The sequence below is a fragment of the Macrobrachium nipponense genome, chromosome 7 (assembly GCF_015104395.2).
Source record: "Macrobrachium nipponense isolate FS-2020 chromosome 7, ASM1510439v2, whole genome shotgun sequence".
In the NCBI taxonomy this organism is placed as follows: Eukaryota; Metazoa; Arthropoda; class Malacostraca; order Decapoda; family Palaemonidae; genus Macrobrachium; species Macrobrachium nipponense.
This window is the reverse complement of record NC_061109.1, coordinates 106,925,178-106,940,531: the sequence shown is the minus strand read 5'-3', so window position 1 is coordinate 106,940,531 and position 15,354 is coordinate 106,925,178. Positions and strand designations below refer to the sequence as shown.

Genomic DNA, 15,354 nt, shown 5'->3' with positions numbered 1-15,354 from the left:
CCTCTTCAGCCCTCAATCCATCCACCTTCCTGGCCTTCTTGTCTCGGCCACCCACTTTCCTGCCTATCATATGGTACAAAATAATACTGGATGCCCTTATAGTTTTAAAATTTTGTGCTCATTTAATTATTGTTATTGTATTTTCTTAAATTATATAAATGGGAGTAGGCTAAAGAGTGTATGACCACTCTGTTCACCAAATCATAAATTTTTTCATCCGATTGTCGTAATGTTTGCACCATTTTAAATTAGCCGTTACATAAAGTTTTATATATTAAAATGTGCGCAATTTCATGTAAAATACAACAAAAAACAACCCGTGGTTGTAGCTTTTATCAGTTTTGAAATATTTTCATATAAATAACGATAGAAAAGTAATCGTCCTTCGGTCAACTTTAACTCGACCGAAATGGTCAAAAACTGCAATTGTAAGCTACAACACTTACAGTCTAGTAATATTCAATCAATTACCTTCATTTTGCAACAAACGGGAAGTCTAGCACAATATTTCAATTTATGGTGAATTTTTGAAAACCTTTTTTTTACGTCCGCACGTTACGAATTCATGCATCATTTTGTGATCATATTTTTTCTGTTTTGCCTTGATCGTTTTACAATGTGTTATATACCAAAATGATCACATTTTAGTGTACAATACAACATCAAAAATTAACTCGTTAGCTTTGTCCGTTTTGCTCACAGTGTGAGTTGCATACAATTATATATGGAAAAAAATTTTCGCGCTGTCATATATCCCAATATTTATATATGATAATTATTTTTTATTTTCATTGCTGATGGTTGCATACTAAACTTCAGGCAATGACAAAAAAAAAGGAGCCAAAAATGAACTCTTAATCTTGAAAACTAAGCGTGCTGTGATTTTTTAAAAAACATTTTTTCCGCTTCGGCGCTCACTTGCGAACACTGCCGGCATACGGGAGACGATTTTTATAATACCGCTTCGGCATTTAAGGGTTAACTGCCTTTAAAGTAATATAGTACATTTGACAATGTACTATATCACCAAAAATTAGGGGTACGTGTTTTGTACACTTGAGTTAAAGTACCATTTTGATCAAATAATTAGTTTGGAAGATATTTGTGAAAAATGATGACTCGCAGTACCTGAAATGCATAGTAATTATCCATATATTTAACCATGAACTTGAGTCACACATCAGATTATCTTCAACCTAAATCGCAGTGCTATTCCAACAGTTAAGCATTACAGAAGAGATGATGGATACTGTCAGAATGAACTCTGCAACTGGTTCAGGTCAAGGTCATTACTTGCAGTGGTAATGATATCATGCAAACTCAAACTGAAGAAATCCATTTACTGTACTTAGTTTGACAAGAATCTCACCACTCCACATATTACAATACAAATATTAGGCTGGGCATAAATAGGGTGAAAGTGAAGGGAACTGGTTAGAAGCAAGGACAGTAAAGGATACAAGAAGGTTAAGTGTGTGCTTATAATAGCCCTTCATTATGATGCCCACATTCTTGAAGCTCATAATTCCTATTTCAATACAGGTAGTATATAGAAAATGAACCTAATTTATTCCTATTATTCAGATAACAGATCATTTTTAAATTTAAAAGTGGGGTTATACGTATGGATGATGACTTGCTGTGTGAATATTATAAACACATCACAAACTGGCTGACTACCAGTCGGTGACTTGCAGTCTTAACCAATGCTTTATAGAATGTTAGCTAGAGATTTGTCTCTTCTTAAAGGTGTGGACATGGTTAGTGTAGTGCAGACATTCATAATCTTCCTTCCAAAGAATTAAATTTTAAAAAATTTATTTATAGAAGTGTAAAGGAAAGTTGGTAATATTAGGATTATTACCTATGCTGCAGTTACCTGCTGAGGAAAGCTAAGCATATACTATAAAACAGGTTTTGACGTAGGAAACACCTATTTTTGGCAGTCGCTGCTCATCCTCAAAGAACTTTTTTGAAAATGTTGCATAACTCGTTGAACTAGCCTGACTACAGCATTGCAAAAATATACTATTCTTGAAAAAGGGCTGGGAACTATAACCATTAGAGTTTCCTCTTCCTTAGCCTAAGAAAGCTTGGTATGATTCAGAGCAGTTCCAACCTTCAGTCACTACTAAAGGGACCCCTCTGCCAACAGAATTAAAATTAGCAATAGCATCAGCACCCTTTTCAAAGTGGACAAGACCTGGACTGTTTATTACAAGGCACAGTTTGGAAGAGGTGGAAGCCCATAGTACTTTGATAGTTTTCAGTGGGCTAGGGTCTCTCTCCCCTTCCAAAAATCAGACCCCTTTTTAAAAAGGGCCATAGTAAGACTTTTTTTTTTTTTTTTCTCTCTCTCTCTCTCTCCATGACTCGTCAGTGTCCCTAAGATGCATTCCTCCAAACAAATGGTGATCCTTGACCTGTCAAATTTGAACAAACATTGTTTGCATATAAGTAGATATATATTTTATTTTATGGGAGCTCAGGAATGAAGGATTTTACCTGGTGGCCTGCTGAGATGATTGGGTAATCTGGGGAGGGGAAAGTATCAGAAGTCCATCAAATTTGAGATTTTGTTTGAATATTTAAGATTGTCATAAATGTGAAGTATTTTGCTATATCCATACTGATAGTGTCTTCTATTACAGGTACTGGAGGTATCAAGAAGAGTGGCAAGAAATGATGGCATTTGGTTTTAGCAGTGGATTTTGTTTTTAAGAGTAATTTTTCTTTTATTAAATACATAAAAAATTGTTTTTTATTTTCTATTCTCATATTTATCACCTTTTCCTATAACTTCCCTGTTTGCAGGCTGAGTTCCAAACTTGAAGCCATCTTGGGCTAGAGTCTGTTTACATTATCCACAAGTAAGAAAATAAAACCTCTTATGCACAAAAGAACTTGAGGATATGACACAAATAGTCTGAGAAAATATTTTGTACAAAGATGGTTATATTTAACAATCCCCGTTTTGTATTGTTTAATGTATTTACAATGCAGTAAACAATCCAGAAACAACTTTAAAAATGTGTAAAATTTACTTTACAGAGACAATCGGAACGGATTTGAGTGTTACACATGTAATTTCATTTGTCGATGTTTGTATACTTTTATGTATCCTAGAACTAAAGTATGCATCTTCTCTGGTTCGATGACATCTCCACACTCAGCCTTAACTACCTGCAAAAAAAGAAAAAAAAAATTGAATTGTATGAGAATTTGACAAACTTCATAGAATAGGTAATACAATGTCATATCAAATATCTTAAGAAATTGATGCCACAAATGCTTTCCCATACATAATGAAAAAGTATGTCACCTGAATGCCCACAACTTCTTAAAAATTATATACTACACATGAAAACAGAAGAATGTTTTGCAATAGAAAAGAAAAAAAATTAAGACCACAGACCTTAAAATATACGTTTATTCAAATCAAGTACAGGAGTCTGTAACTCTTACTTTCACTGTTTGATTACACACCATTTAGTTTTCCTGTAATTTTTTTCCCCTCTTAGCAAAAATTATCATGCAGTAGAACCCGGCTATAACAACACAATGTTCTTGTGAAAATATAGGACTAATCTTGTACAAACCCACCAGTCACAAGAAGTCTGATTCTGATTAGAACTGTTCCATCTTGCAAACCTCCTTTAGGAATCAGAACTGTTCCATCTTGCAAACCTCCTTTAGGCCTGAAAACACCACTCCAAATGTGATGGTCCCCTCACTGGTCACCTATGCCCTCACCTTGCCTAGGCAGCCTAACTTCTACAATGAGAATCGGCACATGTGCCCAGTGCTACATTCTTTGCTAGGGATAGATAGATTAGAGTGGTGAGGTGGGAATAAATATATTAAGATTAGTTTTTCCTGACTTCTGAATCTTATATAATAAACTTCTTGGTCTGGTTCTCTGGTAAGGTGGGAAATAATTAACTTGTGAAAGCATATGTTTGCCTCCTGGGAAAAATACAAAAGCTTAACAAAATTTTCCAACAGGAATACAAACCTATGCTTTCACAAATTGAGACTACATAACTCTTGGGAGGGACACAATCTGCCCTTATAATGCCCTGCCCTGTAAGGGGTAGGGCCATCAGTGCACCTCATGTGGTGTACTGTATGCATTACTTAAGGTTCATATTCTTTCTATTTACTTTCCACCCTCTCTTACCTGATTCATAGTGCAACTACAAGGCTTTCCTCCTGTTACAACTTTTACTGTTAATCTTCATTTCAGGCACTGAATGACCTCATTGGTCCCAGTGCTTGGCCTTCCCTAGGGTGTACCTAGCCATCGGTTCTAGTTCCTGGGAGGCTAACCACTAGTGAATACTTGCTGCCAGGTCACACAAGGCTGGAGAGATAGTCATTCATCATGACAACAGTGGCCCACTAGGGAGTGACATCTCCAAGAGGTTGATGTGCTCTCCCTCCACCTCAAGACTCCACATCCCTGAAATGCATTCTCCATTGAGGTTTGCACCCCACCCTTTTCAATAGGTAATGGCAAATATGACATTTTTAAATTATTTTTCATCACTGACAAACCTGAGGTCTTAACAATAGGATAATCTAGTGCCAGCGGGAAACCAGTTAAAAACAAATTGTAAAGCAAGGAATCTGTGGTATCTGGCAACTCGTTCGTATACAAGGTGGATGTTGGTCACTGACCTGGCTTGGAACCTCATGACTCGTCAGTCTTTCTTCAACTGCCTTGGAGAGTCGTCGTTTGCTTTGCGGGCCTTCCCCATGCTGCTGTTTTTTATTGAAGCTTGTGCTTTGTTTCATATTTATTCAGCCCAGAAGTTCTGTGGATGTCAACGTTTTTAGATGGCCTTCCTTGGGACAGATGCAAATTGCAAATGTGACTTTTTCTCTGCTTCGTCATCATGTGTTATGAGTATGCTGGTCCATCTCCCAAAGAGATATTGCCCCTTCAGGGAGAGGAGGGGCCAAGTAATTTTTGTTCTTTAGTATTTTACTTTTGTTTTATGGAAGATAATTTGAAAACATCTGTATTGACATATTTTATGTATCTTTCATATTATCTTCTTACACATTTTCTGGGAACGTAGTAATGTTTGTCTTTCAAAATTTGTGTTTCAGGATGTTCAAGACGTAGGGGCTCGTGTTACAGACAAGGTTTTTATGCTAGGATTCAGCTGTCTAGCATAGGAGTACATTCCCACACTTCTTCGACACAAATTTTAATGGCGTACAATTGCGATCTTTCCGTCTGCTTGCAGGGCCAGTCGTGATTGTTGACTTGTCTCTTTCTGTCATTTTGGTGGAAAAGGGGTGTGGGTTGTACGGCTCACTCCAGTCTTTCCCTCCATCCTCATGTAAATATGATTCTATTTCCCTTCCAGGATACTAATCTTTCCAGAGAGAGCATGTTCTGTGTTTCTACAGGCTCTTCAGTTATGTGTTTCTCTATAGGGTCTTCAGTTGTCAGTCCTGCTTCTCACCTGGAAGTCTGGCAGGGGCAGCGTTCTGCTCAGAACTTAGGGAGCCTCTGCTTCACTTTCCTAATTCTTTATTTGTGTTTGTGCTGTGAAGAGAGAGAGAGAGAGACTTTGGAAGCAGTCAGTACTGTCGGCGGTGTGTTCCTTGCTGTCATCGGAGCTCCTTGGTTGCTGACAATACGACGTCGTCAAGCAGGGATACCAGGTACCTTACAGACTGCTTTGAATATAGGCTCCCTATGATGTTTGACTTGGTACCCTTGTCATATGATATAATTATAGTACTTTTTTGTTTTAACGTTTTTCCATACTGCATACGTTTTCTCTCTGTAACAGTAATCTGCTGTGTGAAGTCATGGCCTCTGGTAACTACATAGTTTGATGCTGCTGTGTTTGACAGAGAGCGATCTCTCTTCCTATTCCTTCAGTGATGGATTTTCTTGGAAATTCTTTGCTATCCGTCACGTACGTGTCTTGGGAGACCTTTGACTTGGGCTACCAGTCCAAATGCTGTGACATCATTCTCAATACTTCTTTACTAGTGACATCTCTCCTTCGCCTGTTGCCATGATGTAACTTCCATCATCATGGCGCCACTGCAGTCAGCTGTCAGTCCATCAGAGGTGTTCTTCCAAAAGTTGGTTGATTGGATGGACTCTGTTTGGTAGGTGGTGTCCCAGGGTTTCAAACAGAAGACTTCATAGGGCAAGACCTCCGTCGCCTTTTCCTCCCCCTCCCCCTCTCCTGTTGGAGAAGGGACTTGTGGCATATTCTGAGTGTGAGAGAGGTGTTTCTCCACCTTCCCAGCACGGACGTGACTCCTCTTCAAGTACATGAATGTGTTCCAGTCCGTGTGGTGTTTCTTCCATCATCTTCCCAGCACGGACAAGAATCTCCCCTCGAAGTATGTGAAGGTGGTCCAGTCCATGTGGCGTCTTCTGAGAGAGTGAGAGCTATTTCTTCCATCTTCCCAGCATGGACGTGACTCGCCTTCAAGTATGTGAACGTGTTCCAGTTTGTGTTCATCTTCACTCGCATCAGAGTTCTCAGGCTGGTTCTCAATCTCCACATGCAAGGTCCTTTACTCTCTTGGTCACCTCCATGGGCTGCAACGGGTCCTGCAGTTGCTGCCAGGCCTCTTTCACCTACCACTGGAGAGACTGGAGGTGCACTCATGTCCCTAGGAACCAGTTTCTCGAGGAAACCAGAGGGGCCCAGGGAGATATACCACTTCTTTGCAGGTTGGTCTGTCTTGGATAGCAATTAACACAAGATATCCAGAATTTTTACTATTCTCTCCTGTAAAGGGAAGACTTACCAACTGTTCCTCTAGGGGGGTCAAACTCAGACTTGGACAGGTTTACCACAATACTCAACACTTGGCACAGGTCGAAGACAATGTCTCTGCCTCCTCCCAAGATGAGGCAAGTATTAACTAGTTGCAGAGGTAACACCTCAGTCACATGCCCTTGGAATGTTCCCAAGAGGACACAATGGAACAATAGTGTCCTGTAGTTAAACCAAAGCAGAGCCTGGAGCTGGTAGGTCACCCTCATGGTGGCAAACTGCAGTATTTCCTGGAGGTCAGGGGAAATACCCGAGGCTTATGAATATGGCTTGCAGCTTCCTCTGTAAACAAAATGATATCTACATATTGTGGAACTAGAGGACAATTTCCCAGTTTTTCATTCTCCCTACACCAGGGGAAAGCTTTTTATAAAACCTTGAGTTGCTGAGACAAGAAGGATGCTCAGCTTGAAGGCTGCTTTCCAGCACTTTGCCAATGTAGTTGGAGGAAGCAGAAACCAGGTACTGTATCACTAACTGCTACAATGATGCAATTGCACATGAACCATTGTATCAAGATGGTGCAGAGTGCCCGGATGGACATTAGTTCTCAACAAAAATCACCCGATATGAGAGAGATCCAGTCGACACACCTGGTGACAAAAGCCTAGGGTATTTCTGGTGATAAAAGTTCACTCTTGACGTGGTTAGAAGTAGTGTAAAGCCATTGGTCCCGTTGCTGAATAACCACTGGTTCCATGCAATGTAAAACACCATACAATCAAACTAACAGAAGCTTGGGAGAGGACTGGTTATTGGAAGCAAGAGGTTGCTTACGATAATTTGAATACCTATAAATGCATCAGAAGAAGCATTTTCAGTGGCTGTCTGTCAATACCTGGGGATAGCCATAAGTTTGATCGAGGTGGCAACTACCAAGGGTAGCCCCCTCCCCACCTCGGACATCCTTCAACTACCGGTAATAATCCCTGGTGCAGAGGAGTAGGACAATGACTTTAGCCTATGAGATCCGAGTAACCGGAGTCGTCACCTCCATCAACATCTTGAAAGCCACCTTTCCAACGGCTGTCTGTCGATACCTGGGACTGAGGGGGGTGACTACCTGTATGCAACCCCATGCCTGTCTTCTCCCTGGTACAGGGGAGGGACAGTGACCTTTGTCTAGGAGAATCAAGGGACAAGTCCCCTTCTCCACTGCACAACACTAAACTGTTACATTGATAAATTCATGATAATCAAAATAAAATACAGACAGTCCCCGACTTACGACGTTCCGAGGTTAAAGCATTTTTCAATTATATTTATCAGAAATTATTTCCAGGTTTAAGATGCATTCCAGGGTTATGGTGCCTACAACGCTGATCTGGCAAGAAATATAACTCCAAAAATGCAAAATTATCAATACAGTGGTACCTCGAGATACGAAATTAATCCGTTCCGAGGCAGCCTTGGTATCATGAGTATTTCATATCTTGAACCGCATTTTACATCTAATTCGTTCCAAGCCCTACAAAAACACCCCAGTAAATTATATTTCCAGGCTTACAACATATGTTCTAGGGTTACGATGCTGATCCGACGGAAGAAATATGACTCCATAAAGGCAAAATACAGTACATACTTGAGTAATATTCAACTGCATGTAGTGTTCAACCCCATTTTTACTGCATATATTAGGACTTTAGCATATGTCCCTTAGCAATATGCCTAGCCTATGTTAGCAGTTGCTACTGTAGCCTAGTCTATGATTCTGACATCTAAATCTAAGAAGCTAAAAGCTTAAAATATGCCAATAAAATGTATAAATAATCAGTATGTACTCATTTCAAATAATTATTAATTAATCATTAACTATAATACACAAACAAACAAACAAAAAATCTTCCAACCGTTTGTTTACATTCAGCTTTTACGAGTACCAAACGATCGCCAAGCAATCACTTTTCCTAGCACAGTAAGCCATAAATTTTCATTAGTATCTCTCTTCAACTAATGAAACTACCAAACAGTATAATAACCATTCATTTCTATTTATTCCATCTTTACCTAATGGAGATACCGAGTTACTGACAGCTACAATGAAACATATACGTAATATTAAAACAGAAGAAGAATTCTAGAAAATACGTATTTGTTGGCTTCGATGATAGCAGTCTGATTTATTTTATATTTTATGATATCTAATTCACAATTTTTTTATTAAATGTATTGCATGTACTCATTTCAAATAATTATTAAGTAACCATTAACTATCATAAACAATCAACAACAACAAAAAAAGCTTCCAAACTTCTGTTTACATTCAGCACTTACGAGTACCGGACGATCGCCAAGCAACCACTTTTCCTAGGACACAGTAAGCCATATATTTTCATTTATCTCTCTTCAACTACTGAAACTACCAAACAGTATAATAACCATTCATTTCTATTCTTTATTCTATCTTTACCTAATTTTTTTTTTATTAAATGTATTGCATGAATAAGTTTTTCAATTTACAGCATCCTTTTACCAATAGAATACAGAGCACAAGGGGTAGATGCTGACCAATAGGAGAGCAGGATCTTATGGAGTGACTAGCATCAGGAACCAATGGGAGAGCAGGAGGATGATGGCGAGTTTTAAAATTGTTCTCTGTGGTCCGGGCGAATCTCAGGACTTTACAGCAACAACCTTTCGTAACTTGAACTATTTTCGTATGTAGAGCCAAAAAAATCTTCATATTTGCTTTCGTATCTCTAGTTTTTCGTAAGTTGAGCCTTTCATATGTCGAGGTACCACTGTTTTTGAAAGTTTTTTTTTTTTTTTTTATAAAAAATGCAATAAGGATGCAGTTTACATTAAAAGTAAGGTTTTCTTAGGATTTTTTACAATGTTCCCGCTTACAATGCGTCTCAAGAACGGAACCACATCGTAACCCGGGGACTGCCTGTATTGGCAAAGGCACAGGAAGGACGCGATAGAGCCAGGCACAGGAGCAAATGACTTGGATAGGAGGGCTAGTAGGAGAGAACTGGCACCAGCTTTGGGAGGTGTGAGGTAAGTAAGTGGGTGACAGATGGACACTGGGCATTAGGCACGCATAGGCACTTGGCAGCCACTGGCGACTGAAAAACTAGGCGCTCAGACAAGAGGCAAGATGCCATCTCTGGAAATCTCAAGTTACTTATTACTTTTGCATTGTGCAAATAATAAATCAGTAATTGATTATTAACTACTTTATATGAAATTCTGGCATCTAGGCAAGAAGGAATGCTAAAATTGTATGAATGAAATTTTGGAAGATGGGGATGCTGAAACATTCAAAAAAGGGGAAAAACCCTCCTAAGAAGGACCAGTAAAAACTCTGATGCTCCTTCTTCTCATAAAATGCCTTCACTGCAACATGGGTAGGAACGACATTCCAGGCAAGGATTAGTAATGGTACAATAATTAGATCGGCACCTACTGCAACTTGTATGGGGATCTGTTATAGTAGCAGCCAAAAACCTTGTGCACAGAAATCCTCGAATGCCCGGGCACATGCGTTGACAAGGCCTAGAAGAATTGGTGGACTTCATGATGCCCAACAATCACACACTGAAATAAAGAAATCACTGGCAAACAAAGCAACCCGCTTTGGAGGAGAGCAAAAGCGACTACTCTCCTAGGCAGTCAAAGAAAGACTAGGTCATCATGAGGTTCTATGCCTGGTCGGTGACCATCTTCCACCTTGTACATGCATGAGTTCTCAGATGCCATAGATTCCTTGCTTTACAGTCTTTGATTGTTTTTAACCAGTTTCCAACTAGCGCAAGATTATCCTATTGTTGAAAATTTGTCATTTTCCTATATATAAGATTATCCTATTGTTAAAAATTTGTCATTTTTCTCTATGTATTCAGACTTCGCAAAATGACACTCGGACAGACTAAAGGCAAAATGTCGCTGTCTCTGGTGATCTCAATTTGTACTTATTACTGTACGAATATAATCGATTATTAACTACTTTACAGTATATGAAATTCTGGCATTTAGGCATGAAGGCATGCTAAAATTGTATAAATAACATTAGCCTTCCTTAAAATATCACAAATGTTTGTGTGCATTGTTGTATAATGTAACAAAATCCAACTCTAATATTTTAAATTAATGTGCTTTTATTCTTCCTAATTAGTGATAAAGAAATAAAATAATTGTTTAATAAAAATACGTATATGAAATAACATTTCATATATTCAGATGTGCATGTATTGAAAAATAACGTAAATGAATACGTTTACCTTCTAATATTTACAAATAACCAATTACTTGAAAAGAAAACGTTAGTAGAATTAGAATTATCAAGAATAAAAAAGTACTAATTGAATTTAATAACCGATTTAGCACGGGTCACACCCTGCTAATTGACTCGAGGGGCTTGAGCTCCAGTCTGCCAAGCAAGCTGGGGGTTAGGATAGAACATTTGCACCTGTATGACACCAGGAAAATACCTCCATATGCCGAGGCCATGCCAGCCCTCTGTAACGTACCAAAGTACTGCCGAAGCAAAAACCCTGGTAGTTAATCGACTGACGGGAACATATCCAACTATGACCTCCCGCAACCAAACTAAACACCATTCTCTCCTTACCACATTTCAACCTCCACCTTTGCTCTCTGCAAAGGAAAGTGATGATTGCAGGCACGGTAAACAAAACAGAATGAGTTGGCTTCATTGCAAACATTTGGCCTAAAAGAATGTCTTCACATTCACACATTACCTTTAAAGTAATTTCATTTGCCCACGGTTTGTGACTACCCTATGAATGGTAAAACAAAATCCCTAAAGCAAAATATCACCTAATGGAATGATACAATATTCAAGAATTACTTTAAAGGTAATCACTAATGGGCAACTTACACGTAACATAATCCCGTTAAGTAAATAAATACCTAATTTTGGGATAAAAGAATGGATAACATTCGAGAATTACTTTAAGGTAATCATTTACCCTGTTTGAGAATAGCTTATGTCCAGTGAACAATCTTTACCCTGTTTGAGAATAGCTTATGTCCAGTGAACAATCATGAGTGCAAAAGGATTGCTCTAAGGTAACTATTTACCAGTGTCTCGCTAATAGCTTATAGCCAGTAAACAAATTCTAAAAACGGAGTACCTAAAGGAATGATGTAACATTAGGATTACTTAAGGCAACCTAAGCCTGGTAAGTAAAAAGATATATGTAAAAGTATTTTATCTATTTGAATAGTGATACATTCAAGAACTATTGTAAGGCCATTATTATTCCCGGAGACTCCAAGTAGTATCCAGCCTGATGATAATCTATACTACGGACAGGAGACATCCTGCTCGAAGGCTATGAATGCATTCCGGTGGTTGTAACACTACTGAAATCCAGTGATATAACCGGAAAATAAGAACAAGCTGCTTGAGCACTCTATGTTTTGTCAAGCGCAGCAAAAAACAGAATGACATGATTAGCTAAGTCATTCCTACCAGTAATGCCTTTGTGGGGATGGCACTGTATACCTACACAGCCATTGAAGCACTACCTGCAAAATTTTAATTTAGGCTGCTGTTGAGTAGACTCTACGCAATATAATTACTGGGTAAGTCACACAAAAATGTATTTTTTTGTATGTTTTTTATAAATTTTTTTGCAAATTTTAAAAACCCTCTCCACCATTATTTATCAAATCAATTTTAAAAATTCAATGACCAAATCAAAGTTTATATCATGAAGAACAAAACAGCATGAATAGAATTATCAAATTAGGTTTTGTTTTCTATGAAAGAATAAAACAGTAAATAGCACCAAAAAACAAAGAAAAATCATATTAAATATACGTACATATATGTTAAAAAAATTAATACAAATAAAAACGAAAAATTAACATGCAAAATTATTCCCCCAAAATTATAATGGTTTTTAAAAGGAGATTTGAATGTACAAAACTAATAGTTTTGAGAAAAACGCAGTCAAAGTTTGTCTTACTGTCATACTTGAAGTTGACTTGAAAAGCCTAGCTGGCACCTGGTCTCCTTTCTTTTCCCAGGTATACTATCCCCTCTAATATAAAATAAAGACTACAGGCAGTCCCCCGGCTTACGACGTTCTGAGGTTACGACGCTTTTCAATCATATTCCTCAGACATTATTTCCAGGTTTACAAAGCATGTTCCAGGGTTACAACGCTTACGACACCGATCTTGCGGAAGAAATAAGACTCAAAAATGCAAAATAATCATTATTTGGAGTTCTTATTTATGAAAAATGCAATAAAAATGCAGTTTACAGAGTTTTTAATACATCCAAAAAGTTACAAGTAAGGTTTTCTTAGGATTTTTGATGATTTTCCTGCTTACAATGATTTTCAGCTTATTTATGAAAAATGCAATAAAAATGCAGTTTACATAGTTTTTAATACATCCAAAAAATTACAAGTAAGGTTTTCTTAGGATTTTTGATGATCTTCCTGCTTACAATGATTTTCGGCTTACGATGCGTCTCAAGAACGGAACCCCCGTCATAAGCCGGGGACTGCCGGTAGTTGGTTCTGAACTTTTGTCAACAACTACGAACATTTTGTTTGTTTGTAGGGAGAGTCTCACTATCGCACCTTTACCAGTGATTTTTTGGGTGCTTTTCTTCGCTTCCATTACATTTGCTAAAAATTACAAGAACTTGCTTCCCGTCGACGACCAAACTTCTTACAAGGTATATTTATTTACATTTATAAAATAAACACTTGTAAGCCAAGAAAAACACCCAAAAATCACTGGTAAAGGTGATACATAAACACAAAAAGATGAGGTAATGACAGTCTCCCTACAAAAGCTAGTGTAAATAAGTCGTGTTTGTTATTGTTAACAAAAGTTTAGAACCAGCTCGTCTTTATACGGGCAAATATATCATACATAAAATATGTATTTACAGTTTATAAAATTAACACTTGTACCAAGAAACACCCCAAAAACTCACTGTGTAACAAGGTGATACAAACACAAATAAGATGAAATGGTGAATGACATCTCCCTACAAAAGCTAGTGTACATAAGTCGTGTTTGTTATTGTTAACAAAAGTTTAGAACCAGCTCGTCTTTATACGGGCAAATATATCATACATAAAATATGTATGTACTAGAAGGAACAAAAAAAAAAAAAAAAAATTTTAATCAATTTTTATTTTTCATAACAAACCTGAGGTCTTTACATTAGGATAAATAACTTAACGCCAGCTGGAAACCAGTCAAGTTAAAAAATTGTATACGCAAGGGATTATTGGTATCTGTGCTTGGTCACGAGTCATGTGGAGCCACCCACATACCCGTCTTTAACCTGTGACCCTGTTAGTTATTCTTCTAACCCATATTAGCTGTTAGAAGTGGGCCTTTGTATGTCAAGACCTCAGGTTTGTTAGTTATGGAAAACACAAATTGATTAAAAATTTGTCGTTTGTTCATATACGAAATAAACCTTCGGCCTTAACATCAGGACAGAATTACTTTTGGTGGGAGGTAAGTACTATTAACCAACTGGAAGTTTGCCACCTTTGATCAGTTTTCTGAATAACAGTATTCTAAGAAACAACTGACCAGTATTTCAGAATCTAAGATATGAATATCATAGTCAAACTTCTGGGTTTCTATACAATGTCAAAGTTCATTGCCTCTGAGGAAGATGATAATATCTGTTCTACTAACAAACCAATGTATCCACATATGTAGGTTTGTTATCATTCCTCTTCCCCTTGCTAAAGAGAGAGGAATGTCTTGCTACTGATAGGTATCTTACACTGATGATAACTCTACCAGTATGGCTACTTCACTCACCTGTATCTTGTCCTTTCCAGCTTATGAAGGTACTCTCTTCTTACTGCCCGAAGCAAAGAAGGAGAAAGAAATTTTAAAAGGAAAGAGACCAAGATACTAACTGACCTGCCAGGGGTGCTGGATGAGCTACACAATTTGTTGAGCAGCCACCAAAGGACCCAAGGAAAATGTGTCCAAGGACCTCTAAGCAAAATCCTTCATGTACAGGGAATTGAAAGTGGTTTGTCGTAACAAAAATCATCTCTCAAAATTCAATGAACAGACGCCATCTTAAATTGCCCCATATGAGTTCATTCCTCTAACGTCACAGGTTCCTGCCTTCCCGTCATCATCGTACTCTCTCGTTTTTGTTGAATAGGGCACTTTGACACTTCTTTCCTGATTCGGCCTGTCCCAACAAAAAGTATTTGTCAACCAACATGTCGAAGACGCACAAGGTTCTGACAGAACCTCCCCATTAAGCACCCGAGGAACTGTGGGTAAAATTCTTCATGTAGAACATGAATATGGTTTGATACAGTCACGAACCAACATTTGTGATCAGATATGTTCTTAATTGCCAGATAGGAATATATTCCTCTGATAACATTCCCTTCTGTATGACCCAAATTGGTACAGACTTGACAACAAGGAGTAGGCTTGTCTAATCACCTCCAATAATATAATACATGGAAATTTTTTACCACTCTTCCTTCGTTTGGCTTGTTTGTTTGTATTGTGTTTTTATGTTGCATGGAACCCGTGGTTATTCAGCAAC

At 38.0% G+C, this 15,354-nt stretch overlaps 1 protein-coding gene and 1 long non-coding RNA gene across 4 annotated transcripts in view; one reads left to right on the top strand and one right to left on the bottom strand.

The window, feature by feature from the left end:
- LOC135217091 (uncharacterized) overlaps positions 1-10,835 on the top strand; it is a 54,671-nt gene extending 43,836 nt beyond the window's left edge. The window contains exons 4-5 of the long non-coding RNA XR_010315045.1: positions 2,652-9,825; positions 9,869-10,835. This is a non-coding gene — a long non-coding RNA (uncharacterized LOC135217091). The remainder of the gene's footprint in view (positions 1-2,651; positions 9,826-9,868) is intronic.
- LOC135217089 (E3 ubiquitin-protein ligase RBBP6-like) overlaps positions 2,969-15,354 on the bottom strand; it is a 181,909-nt gene continuing 169,523 nt past the window's right edge. For all 3 annotated transcript variants that reach the window (XM_064252774.1, XM_064252773.1, XM_064252772.1), the window contains one exon: positions 2,969-3,183. In XM_064252774.1, coding sequence (XP_064108844.1) covers positions 3,076-3,183 — 108 coding nt within the window. In that variant the 3' untranslated portion in view covers positions 2,969-3,075. The remainder of the gene's footprint in view (positions 3,184-15,354) is intronic.